Source organism: Simochromis diagramma, unplaced genomic scaffold, assembly GCF_900408965.1.
Source record: "Simochromis diagramma unplaced genomic scaffold, fSimDia1.1 OVJJ01000753.1, whole genome shotgun sequence".
Classification (NCBI taxonomy): domain Eukaryota; kingdom Metazoa; phylum Chordata; class Actinopteri; order Cichliformes; family Cichlidae; genus Simochromis; species Simochromis diagramma.
In genome coordinates, this window is record NW_024387523.1 from 21,886,807 (window position 1) to 21,899,792 (window position 12,986).

At 37.8% G+C, this 12,986-nt stretch overlaps 1 protein-coding gene across 3 annotated transcripts; it reads right to left on the reverse strand.

Moving 5' to 3' along the window:
- Window positions 1–1,289: 1,289 nt before the first annotated feature.
- Window positions 1,290–9,428, reverse strand: LOC120727250 (CMP-N-acetylneuraminate-beta-galactosamide-alpha-2,3-sialyltransferase 1-like). 3 transcript variants are annotated; one of them, XM_040021462.1, is made up of 6 exons: window positions 9,038–9,428; window positions 8,754–8,950; window positions 8,379–8,558; window positions 3,560–3,605; window positions 3,352–3,471; window positions 1,290–2,802 (listed from the first exon to the last, which is right to left on the reverse strand). In XM_040021462.1, exons 1-6 carry the CDS (start codon window positions 9,290–9,292, stop codon window positions 2,623–2,625), a joined length of 978 nt encoding a protein of 325 aa, XP_039877396.1. In that variant the 5' UTR covers window positions 9,293–9,428; the 3' UTR covers window positions 1,290–2,622. The 3 variants fall into 3 exon arrangements, with proteins under 3 accessions (XP_039877396.1, XP_039877398.1, XP_039877397.1); XM_040021464.1 differs by lacking the exon at window positions 9,038–9,428 and having other exon boundaries at window positions 8,754–9,005; XM_040021463.1 differs by lacking the exon at window positions 1,290–2,802 and having other exon boundaries at window positions 3,359–3,605.
- Window positions 9,429–12,986: the final 3,558 nt, after the last annotated feature.

A 12,986-nucleotide genomic window follows, 5' to 3' on the forward strand; every position in this document is an offset into this window, starting at 1 on the left:
TTTATTTTCAACTTTAATTTATATATTTTATCTTATTCTCCCAGTTAAATTTACCCTTCATTCTAATTTGTGTTGTACAGTTATTTCATTTTTAACCTTAATCTATATTTTATTCCTTCCTAGTTAAATTTACCCTTTTTAATTTTTCATATTTATTTCCTATCTTATTCATAGCCTTTTCCTTTTTTGTTTTCTTTAGGTCACGAGCAGTTGTCCAAGCATTTCACTGCATATCGTACTGTGTATGACTGTGTACGTGACAAATAAAATTTAAATTTGAATTTGAATAGACCAATGGCAAGAATTCTTAGATGGACTCTCTAAAAAGAAGCAATTTCACAGCGTGTTAATCTGACCTGTTTAACAACTGTCATATAATTCCAATGTTCAGCATCCCAAAGTACAATTAAAAGTTGGCAAATGTCAGTTTCATCATTTTACCCTGGTCATAACAACAAACAAATTATTTTGCTCATATGCCTTTTACTTGAGCACAGGAAACTGATTATTTTGTCAGCTTTTGTGTAACAAGGCCAGGTAGTGGATGTAAACTACAAATAATCTTTAAATCTTTTCAAATTTCTTACAGTTGATGACTTGTGGTCTCTTTGTCACTGTGTGGATTCTAGGTGAAGTGTTATTTTAAAATTAGCTATTTTAAACCACTCAAGATAACTGGATGTTAGCTTGATTGGTTGTTTGTCTCCCTATGTTATCCCTTTGATTTCCAGGCAACTGGCTTTCCAGGTTTTCATCATTTGTCTTTTGCATTCTTGTCATTACATTCATAGCCACTCTATCTGATTTTATATATTTACATTTTTGTTTGTTCTAAACAGCTTCTTCTTCTCTTGTAAGCCATGAATTTGAAAGGAATACTGCCTGTTGGGAGTATAAGTCCCAGGAGAAAAGAGACTGTGTGTAGGTTTACAGTTACACATAACCCAATGTGTTATGTTTTACAAGTTTCTTCTGCTTCAGTAAGACGTAAAAGAGCACCCTCTATGTATCATCATCTATAATGATATATCTAACTTTAAACTTTTGTGATCCATTAGTCTAAAAGTCAAATTTGTTTAATTCTAATTTAAATTTTGTAATTGCAAAACACTCAAATACTTCCATGTGAGTCTCTTTATCCAAGATGTGCATGTGGACATGGATAGATCTTTAATAAGCAACCTTATTAATATTATTAATATTAATATATTAATATGAATATATATTAATATTATTTTTTTATCTCTGTTTTTATTCCATTTGAGGGAGTTTGAACAGGTTTTTCTTTTCATGCTGGTGGTTAATGATTTTCTGGAGGTCATTAAATCATGAACCGTCTATTGCCTTGGTTATATCTTTAATTTGGAAAGTACTGAGGAAAATAATTCGGCCAGCGGTCCACCCCTTGAAAAGCAGCATACCTTTTTCAGCACATTGTCAAATCTGGTGTTCCACATCAATCTGACCAAAAAAAAATCATTTGCTGTGTATGATTCAAAAATACATAAAACTACAACGACAAAAAAAAAAACTGTTTACAATGGATAGTCAGGAATGCACTCCAGGGGTCCAGCAGAACATACATTCACTAATAAGTGCTATGTTTTATTTGATGTGGTGGTTATGGCAGCAGTGGTAGGGACAAAATTAGGTTGTCAGAAAAATGCTGATATATCCATACTATCCCTACTAGAAATCATGATCATGCCTAACCACAATGCTTTTGTGACAATAATTAATATTTGATTGGAACATCTGCCCACATGTGAGTGATAGATGTAGTGGTTTTGAATGACAGCAACATCAGGAAGAAGGAACACGAGAAGCTTGAGAAATACCAAGGGCTCTGAGAAGAGCTCGAGAAGATGTGGAGAGTGAAGGTAACAGTGGTCCCAGTAGTAATCTGAGCACTGCGGTGACTCCCAGGCCAGGCGAGTGGCTCCAGCAGATCCAAGGAATAACATCGGAGATCTCTGTCCAGAAGAGTGCAGTCCTAGGAACAGCTAAGATACTGCGCAGGACCCTCAAACTCGCAGGCCTCTGGTAGAGGACCCGAGCTTGAACGAAAAGACTGCCTGCCTCTGTTTGTGTTTGTGTGTTTGAGTCCTTCCTACTCTGAGAGTATGACAGCTCTCCACTTGCATAATAACAATAACACAAGTTTAAGGAGATCAACCCTGTAAAATTCTACAAATCTAAATATTTGGTGACTGAATTAAACACCCTCTATGTTATAAGTTACTTTACCACACCATTTTCCTTTTCATGCAAACAGCTTACTTTAACTAAGAATAATACTGCTGTTGTCTGTCTTCTTGTAATTCTGCCAACTCTTAAGAAAATACTTCATTTCTTAAGAACCATAGATGTTAGAAACTACTAAAGAGTATAACCCCTGGGTACATTTTTTACATGGTTAATTTAAGCTATGGATTAGGGGGGGAAACTACCAAAATGTCACATATCCAATGAATTCTTTAACATAACCCCTTTCATGATTACTAGTCCTTCCTAAAGATTCCCAATATCAGTTTCAGTTAGGAGGGTTAGGAAATTACTATAGTTATAGATACACATCCATTTGGCTTTCAGTTCTTTCCCCACTGAGTGTATGGCATTCAATCACATTTTTTTCATTAGGCCTTCATAGAACTTAATTTTTTGTTGCTGAGCTAGTTGCTGGATGATGTTATACTCATAATTTCCAGGATGTACTCCAGTTCTTAACCTTTTGTTTGTGAGTATTTCCCAGTAGTGACTCCAGTTTCCATCACTGTCAGCGCCATAACCAAACACATCAACCTAGGAAGACAAAAAAGGAACATATGAATGAATGGGAAACAAATGCATGAACAAAATGTCCCTTTTTTAACTAAAATCCAAACAATGGCTGCTGAAAAATGAAATGAACAGTTGGACAGCGACCTGAGCACTAAATGGAAACACCATGATTATACCATGAGTATACAATGACAAAACCTCTTATTGAGAGGTTTAGCTAAAAAGCTTTCCATGAAGGAATGTCTTCTAGAATGTAATCTAGTCAATTTAAGAAGGGGACACATCAAAAATACTTGCAACAGCTTTCACTTTCATAGGGCATGTGAACTGAAATTTAACCATTCACAGATTAAACCAGAGTTTTTTAATCAAGTGGTACTGGTGGGTAAACCTGCTCTGATCTTCACCAAAGACATTTTGAACTTTTGAAATGCACATCTATTTAGGAGAGCAATATAAGAACAAAAGAACAAATTAGCAAAGACTCAAATGGACCAGCTTGTATGACAATAAAAATCATGTTTTATTTTGTACGTCTGGCACTTCAGAAACTGAAAACTTTGTACTTACCTCATCACAAATGTGAAGTGCAAGAATCAAAGCCATAAAGCCAGTGGATGGATAACGTCCCTTATTTCTAAGCCAAACCTCATGTACATATTTCATAAAAGCTGGATTTACCACCATGACCTGTTAGAAATTAGAATGAGCCTTTAAACAGCTTTTATTTTCATGTTTACCATTGCCACCAGGAAGCTTTGCCATTGACGTTACTCACCAAATCCTTGTTAGTTTTGATCTTTGATTTCACTGGCATATATGACCTGTTGGAAACAGCATGACATTGAAAAATATGAAGTAGGTGTTTAACAAAAACAAAGCTAAAAAAGGCATGGTCCGTCTTGAACATGGAGAAGGATCAGAGTAATGGTTTGATACAGAAATTCACCTTATTTCACCTTAAACTACATCCATCAGCCAAATCCTTTTAATCTGCGTACATGTTGAATTCATGCACTGGCATTCTATTTTTGCATTTGATGTAAATTCTGTACTGCAAGACAATCTAGGGGAAATCTTTTGAGATACTTTGCTTAGTAGCAGGTGTCGGTAATTTTAGCAGCTGGGAGAGAAGAAGGTAGTGTATGCTGACTGTAACATCTAAACCTTAGAGTATTATTTTATTCAATGTCGGACTCTGTAGTTTTCTCTGGTCCCCTCCCCAATCAGACCAGGAGTGACATGTTTAGCCGCATCTTCTCCTTAAATTGCTGGCTGTCTGAGTGGTGTCCAGAAACGATGCTTCATAGATAATTGGCAAACCTTCTGGAGGAAACCTGGTCTTGTTAGGAGAGACGGCATCCATCCCACTTTGGATGGAGCAGCTCTCATTTCTAGAAATATGGACAAATTTATTAAACCCCCCAAAATATGACTATCCAGAGTTGGGACCAGGAAGCAGAGTTGCAGTCTTACACGCCTCTCTGCAGCTTCTCTCCTCCTGCTACCCCCCCAAAAACCCATCTCCATAGAGACTGTGTCAGCTCCCAAACAGACAAAAAACAAACTAAAAACCATCAACAAACAACTTAAACATAAACAATTACAAAGAAAGAACAATACAGTATCCACATCTGAACCAAAGAGTAAAACAGTGAAATGTGGATTATTAAATATTAGGTCTCTCTCCTCCAAGTCTCTGTTAGTACATGACTTAATAATTGATCAACAAATTGATTTACTCTGCCTTACAGAAACCTGGTTGCAGCAGGATGATTATGTTAGTTTAAATAAATCTACACCCCCGAGTCATTCTAACTACCAGAAATCTCGAAGCACAGGCCGGGGGGGCGGTGTGGCAGCAATTTTTCACACCAGCCTATTAATTAATGAAAGACCAAGACAGACTTTTAATTCATTTGAAAGCCTGATGCTTAGCCTTGTCCACCCCAGCTGTGAAACTCAGAAACCAGTCTTACTTGTTATCATCTATCGTCCACCTGGGCCTTACACAGAGTTTCTGTCTGATTTCTCAGACTTTTTATCTGATTTAGTTCTCAGCTCAGATAAAATAATTATTGTGGGTGATTTTAACATCCATGTAGATGCTAAAAATGACAGCCTCAACATGGCATTTAATCTGTTATTAGACTCAATTGGTTTCTCTCAAAATGTAAAAGAACCCACCCACCACTTTAATCACACTCTAGATCTTGTTTTAACATATGGCATAGGAACTGAACATTTAACAGTGTTTCCTGAAAACCCTCTCCTGTCTGATCATTTCCTGATAACATTTACATTTACAATAATTGATTACACAGCGGTGAAGAGTAGACTTTATCAAAGTAGATGTCTTTCTGAAAGTGCTGTAACTAAGTTTAAGAATATAATCCACCCACTGTTATCATCTTCAATGCCCTGTACCAACACAGAGCAGAGCAGCTATCTGAACGCTACCCCAACAGAAGTCGATTATCTTGTTAATAATTTCACCTCCTCACTACGTACGACTCTGGATACTGTAGCTCCTGTGAAAACTAAGGTCTCTAATCAGAAGTACCTGACTCCGTGGTATAATTCTCAAACACGTAGCCTAAAGCAGATGACTCGTAATCTGGAGAGGAAATGGCGTGTCACAGATTTAGAGGATCATCATTTAGCCTGGAGAAATAGTTTGCTGCTTTATAAGAAAGCCCTCCGCAAAGCCAGAACATCTTACTATTCATCACTGATTGAAGAAAAAAAGAACAACCCCAGGTTTCTCTTCAGCACTGTAGCCAGGCTGACAAACAGTCAGAGCTCTGTTGAGCCAACCATCCCTTTAACGTTAACTAGTAATGACTTCATGAACTTCTTCACAAATAAAATTTTTATCATTAGAGAAAAAATTACCAGTAATCATCCCACAGATGTAATATTATCTACAGCTACTCTTAGTACCATCGATGTTAAGTTAGACTCTTTTTCTCCAATTGATCTTTCTGAGTTAACTTCAATAATTACTTCCTCCAAACCATCAACGTGTCTTTTAGACCCCATTCCTACAAAACTGCTCAAAGAAGTCCTGCCATTAATTAATTCTTCGATCTTAAATATGATCAACCTATCTCTAAAGATCGGCTATGTACCACAGGCCTTCAAGCTGGCTGTAGTTAAACCTTTACTCAAAAAGCCATCTCTAGACCCAGCAGTCTTAGCTAATTATAGGCCAATCTCCAACCTTCCTTTCATATCAAAAATCCTTGAAAGAGTAGTTGTCAAACAGCTAACAGATCATCTGCAGAGGAATGGTTTATTTGAAGAGTTTCAGTCAGGTTTCAGAGCTCATCACAGCACAGAAACAGCTTTAGTGAAGGTTACAAATGATCTTCTTATGGCCTCTGACAGTTGACTCATCTCTGTGCTTGTCCTGCTAGACCTTAGTGCAGCGTTCGATACTGTTGACCATAATATCCTATTAGAGCGATTAGAACATGCTGTAGGTATTACAGGTACTGCATTGCAGTGGTTTGTATCATATCTATCTAATAGACTCCAATTTGTGCATGTAAATGGAGAGTCCTCTTCACACACTGAGGTTAATTATGGAGTTCCACAGGGTTCAGTGCTAGGACCAATTCTGTTTACATTATACATGCTTCCCTTAGGCAGTATCATTAGAAGACATAGCATACATTTTCACTGCTATGCAGATGACACCCAGCTCTATCTGTCCATGAAGCCACATAACACACACCAATGAGTTAAACTGCAGGAATGTCTCAAAGACATAAAGACCTGGATGGCCGCTAACTTTCTGCTTCTTAATTCAGATAAAACTGAGGTTATTGTACTCGGCCCTGAAAAGCCTAGAAATATGGTATCTAACCAGATTCTTACTCTGGATGGCATTACCTTGGCCTCCAGTAACACTGTGAGGAACCTTGGAGTCATTTTTGACCAGGACATGTCCTTCAATGCACATATTAAACAAATATGTAAGACTGCGTTCTTCCATTTGCGCAACATCTCTAAAGTTAGAAATATCCTGTCTCAGAGTGACGCTGAAAAACTAGTTCATGCATTTATTACTTCCAGGCTGGACTACTGTAATTCATTATTATCAGGATGTCCAAAAAACTCACTGAAAAGCCTTCAGCTAATCCAAAATGCTGCAGCAAGAGTACTGACAGGGACTAGAAAGAGAGAGCATATTTCTCCTGTTTTGGCTTCCCTTCATTGGCTTCCTGTTAAATCCAGAATTGAATTCAAAATCCTGCTCCTCACATACAAGGTCTTAAATAATCAGGCCCCATCTTATCTCAATGACCTTGTAGTACCATATCACCCTATTAGAGCACTTCGCTCTCGCTCTGCAGGCCTACTTGTTGTTCCTAGAGTATTTAAAAGTAGAATGGGAGGGAGAGCCTTCAGTTTTCAGGCCCCTCTTCTGTGGAACCAGCTTCCAGTTTGGATTCGGGAGACAGACACTATCTCTACTTTTAAGATTAGGCTTAAAACTTTCCTTTTTGCTAAAGCATATAGTTAGGGCTGGACCAGGTGACCCTGAATCCTCCCTTAGTTACGCTGCAATAGACATAAGCTGCCGGGGGATTCCCATGATGCATTGAGTTTTTCCTTTCCAGTCACCTTTCTCACTCACTATGTATTAACAGACCTCTCTGCATTGAATCATATCTGTTATTAACCTCTGTCTCTCTTCCACAGCATGTCTTTTATCCTGTCTTCCTTCTCTCACCCCAACCGGTCGCAGCAGATGGCCGCCCCTCCCTGAGCCTGGTTCTGCCGGAGGTTTCTTCCTGTTAAAAGGGAGTTTTTCCTTCCCACTGTTGCCAAAGTGCTTGCTCATAGGGGGTCATATGATTGTTGGGTTTTTTTCTCTGTATCTATGAAGCGCCTTGAGGCGACTTATGCTGTGATTTGGCGCTATATAAATAAAATTGAATTGAATTGAATTGAATTTTTTCTTTTAATGGGGTGGCATTGGTGGGACCAAGAAGAAAGCTGGGCAAGCTCAGATGAAATCAGAATATTTTATCTGAAACAAAATAAATTAAAGTACAAAATGATTGTATGATTGAATGTATGATTTTCATGTGCCCAAATTAGTGGCTGCACAACTGCCTAAAAATGGTTTACATAAAATAACTTTTCAACAAGCATTAAGAGTCTTTATTTAATTTTTTTATTTTTACTTTATATTAAGTCACAATCCTAAGAACAGTACAAAAGCATACTTAAATGAACTACAGTAAGATGAGTTGTTATGAGGACACTTCATCTGTCTGCATGTTGCATAAAAATGTAGTCATAGTATGATTTCAGGATAATCAGTTTGTAGAGAGCTTAGTAAGAAGGTGCCGTCATTTGAGGTCTCTCTTCGTGGAATACATTACAGAAAGACTTTCATCACTTTTCATTTCCATCACTGGGAACTTGATCTTAATGAGGCAGATTTTGCTATTTTATTTTTTCTATTTTATTATTTTCATTTAATTATGTTGTCTAAAACAGGTCTCTTGTAAATGAGACACTGAGTCTAGTTAAATAAATTTCAAATACATGTGCATGTAGCCCTGAAAAATAGAACTCACCTTCCAGTAAACCCTGTTGTAGAGGCATTAATGAGCCACTCAAAGTCCTGTATCTTAAAGGGAAACAGTACAAAATTGGTGTTGTCATCCAAATCCACAGCACTCTCTGGATACATGACACGATGAGTTGTCTTGTTTCCAACGTCTTTTTCAAAGCCTCTGGTAATACCAGTGTTCATTCTAAACAGCACAAAGGGATATATTTCACATCAGTTTGGATCTTTTGTGTAGGAGGGGATATTTCACTGCATTTCACTGCATATCTAAGCATTTCACTGCATATCGTACTGTGTATGACTGTGTACGTGACAAATAAAATTTGAATTTGAATTTGAATTTAATGGTAAAGAAAAATTGCTTTAGCTTAGAAAGTACCTTATGACAACTTCATGTAAATCTATCAGCGGTCCATAATGCGATCTCCTTAAATTACCAGAATTACCCACCACAGCACAAGTCCTGCAGTGGTCATATTTGGGTTGTATAACATCTGGATTCTTTGGGAAGATCTGAAACAAGTTGGCCACCGTTGTTTCATAAACTCTGAAGCTACGGCTTTCAGCCTGCAAATCCTGTCAGACATTTCAAATAAACTTTGTTGTTAGACCAAATGAGCTGGGGGGGTTTAGAAATGTCATCCTTTCCTGGTGGCTACTTACCTTCCACCAGTTGAATTCATCCTGTGAGAGGTTTAAGTTTGCAGTCAAAAATGGTTGAACACTTCTATTCGATCGATCCAGCAGCAACTGCTTGTCCTCTGATAAACATTTTATGCAAGCACACAGCTTTTGGTCCACAGCATAATGAGTCAAATGGTAGCCCGTTTTGAAATACACACAAATGCAAGTGAAACACATCAGGAAAACAAGTACCTTAAATTTTGAAATCATTCTAGATGTGCGACCAGGAAACATTACCAATCTGCAGACAGAGTGTGTGGAGATACACACAAGTTATGCTCACAACAAGAAAAGACGTCATATAATGCTTATTTAATATCCATATTGTGCAAAACGAACGATATAGTCTTGCAAGGATAAGTCTTAACTTAATTGCCACTTATACAAAACCATTAAAAACTAAACAAATAAATAAAGAAGTCGTGTTTATTTTCAGGAAAGTAAACATTTGGCTACATAAAACAGATGACGTTTTATGTATTGATATTTGTATTCACTCATAAGAAAATAAAGAAAATAACATCAGCAAAAATTAAGCTTTTTTTACCGCATCATTTGTAAAAATATGATACTTTTCTATATGACTTACCCGGTCTGCGAGGAAATCCCTTTCTGGTCTAGTTTTATGAAATACAAGTACAAAAATCGCATAGACTCACTATCGGTGACAACTTTTTCACCGTGTCACTCACAGGTAACTAACACGTTTGCTACCCGAGAACGCGATGCCTTCGTCTCTGACAAAGGTGTGGAGCGGTGTGGTTTGTGCGGATTTCCTCACGTTCCCATGTTCGCGTTTGGAAACCGACCTGCAGACTATGAAGTCTTCCACAAAACCTTACTTTGTTCAACTTTGTCCTAATGTGACTCCTAAAGGTGTAATCCTTAAAGGTGTAAATAATCACAATGTGAGCTCTGTTTATATCCAGTTTATTCACTGAGACAACACACAGCGATTAATAAACAATTATATAGTATCAATTTTCATTTTAAAAAGCCGAAGCAGACCGCGTGCGCGCATGCTCTCCATTTCACTCTTCGCTGGGGGAAAAAACAAAAACAACAACATGTTAAATATGAATCCACGTGATTAGGATCTCTGCAACTTAGCTGTGCTTCTGTCACTTAATAAATGTGGACAAAGTTTGTGTTTTTTCCCAATTATGAATCGTATTCTTATATATTACTTACCTTAACATTTGAATGAGATTTGCATATTAGTTGCTGTTGTCTCTCCTCAGAAAAAGGTAGATTAGAATAGGGCTGGTTCACATGCTTGTTACTGCCACATTAGAGCACACAGTCAAATTCTGTTGACATCACACATTTGATCTATCAATCTGTCCATTTTGCAGACACACACAAAACTTTGCGGTGAGGAAGCATTTTTGCCATTTCCATGAGTCAGAGTAATTTTTTGTCCCATTGTTCTTTTTGTATTAAAATCTCACACAATATTATTCATTTAAAAAAAATGAATGGTGGTCCTGTGTTGTTGTTGTTGTTGTTGTTGTTGCAGACAACAACAGCACACACATTTACATACATTTGTCATAATTTGTGACTTGTATGACTCTGAGTCAGGGTTGCTACATCAAGACTAGAGACCTTAAAATGGAGATCCCCAAAATTTTCTATATCTTGGTCATAGGGCATGCGTCAAGACTAAAAATGTTCTGAGTCAGACTGATATTAATGTAGTACATTTTTTTCTGTTTTTTTTTTTTTGTTGTTGTTGTTCATTTGTTGTTCCATGTTTGCACTGACTGGCTCACTATTGCTCAAGTTAAAAAAGAAACCTTGCAGAGAAAAACTTAAATACGGGGGCCTTCTGGCCTTTTTTAATGATATCAGTGGTATATGTTGGCATTAGTAGTGATAATCCCAAATAATGACATCTGCATTGTTTTCATGGATTATTTACACTGATGTCAGCACTGGTAATATGGAAATCTAGTATATTACTTCTGTCTGTGTCACAGTGAAGTCATAGAATGTTGTATTGCAAAGAAACAATGTTTTAAAAAGCTCAAACAAATTAAGTGCTTATGTCAATGACTAATACATAGCTTTAACATTTGTAGTCGATCCAGTAGAAACTAAAACTTTTTCATAATTCGTGTGACCCTGACCTTTGACCAATGACCATGAAGCAATACATAATAATGTGGTGTATTTTATTATGTTTACCATTATGATTGGAGCAGAAGTGACTAAAATCGTTGGGTGTAAGACATTTTAAGACATATTCATGCAATGTGTGATTTTGTGATACTTCATGTTATCATTGTGACGTTGTAGGGCATTGTATTGGGGAAAAAATCCATCATGCCCCAGTATTTCCTGATAGGGCAATATGTTTACCAATGATGTTATATATCTGCACAAGTCATTTTTACAGAAGTACACTCAGTCCGCTATGATGATCCCTATGTATTCAAAAAGAAAAAAAACACACTTAAGTTTTGTGTCAATGGCACCTAACTGTGTACAATACAACACTATTTTTTATTTGTCACATACACAGTACAACATATAGTGAACTGCTTGTGTTCTGAACTGCGGACAGGACACATAGCCACGCCATTCCAGGGCTGGTTTTTAGCATGTGGTGCCTAGCCAGGACCCTTACCGGATACCAGGTGGGAATCGAACTTGCAATCCCCAGATATGTGTAGTCCTACCACTACACTATCCAGCTGTGTACTGTTTCCACTGACACTTTTGTCTATCGTGTCATCTCCTTTTGGCTTTGAGACTTTGAGTCTTCCTAGATGAGAAGTAAATTTATTCAGCTACGTGTGGAGTTTGTATGTTCATATGAGGTTAGAATTGTCAGTGCATAAATCCTCATATTACAGTACAAATATTGAAGCAAAGATGTGTCCATTCTTCACTGATGGCTAATTCAAACAAGACTTTAACTCAATTAGAGGTTTGACAACTTCACAAGGCTTTTCCCCTCTTATCCACAAGTGAACTGTTGGTCAATAATGGCCTTTTCTTCTTGCATCCAATTCATTTCCAGCACCATCCTGCATTTGTGTTTTTGCTCACATCATTCTTTTTTTTTTTTTACCTGTGGTTCTGATTTTCTCTTCTAAGTCGCTCAAGTCTTAAACTCATCTCAAGTCTACATGGTGGTGGTAGCTTTACTCACATTTCTGGTCCCATTTACAAGTGTTTCATTGGGTGAGCTTCAGTAGACTCCAATCTTTGCTGTAGGTTCTCCATTCACTATCCCAACACACATCACCCTTTCTGCCTGAATGCAAGCTGTTTCTCTCTTCTCTCCCCTGACCTTTGCCAACTCTCAGCATTATCACACACTCTGTGCTCTCCTGGCCATCAGCAGCCTTGAGCCTTAATGCAGGCTCTCTCTTGCCTCCTGTATTTTGCAACTCTCAGCTTCAGCGAAGGCTCTGTACTTTCTGCTGGTCATCAGCAGCATTGAGTCTTAATGCAGGCTCTCTGTTGTCTCTCTTCTCCTTCACCTCATCAACTTTTCCATGGTGTCTCTCCTGGTGTACGTTGGCAATGAGCCTTTTTTACAGGCTCTCCTTCTCTCTCTTAACTTCAATCTAATCTCATTCCTTACCTCAAACATGGCACTCTCCTGGGGTCTGTTTCAGAAAGCGGGTTTAGAAAACTCAGAGTTAAAAACGATACACGGGGTTGAGTAACCCCGAACTGTCCAACTCGGAATATTCGGTTTCAGAAAGGCTGATAACTATTAGTTCAATCAACGCGGAGTTGCTTTAACCCCAAGTTAAGCACGCGCACGAGGATACATAAAGACCTAATTAGTGGAGCACAGATTAAGCGAGTCACCATGGAGACGGAGGGAAAGAAGGCGCGGTCAATGTATTTTACAGCGCTTGAGGCCGAAATTCTGATGGCAGCATATGCCGATAACATGCAAATTTTG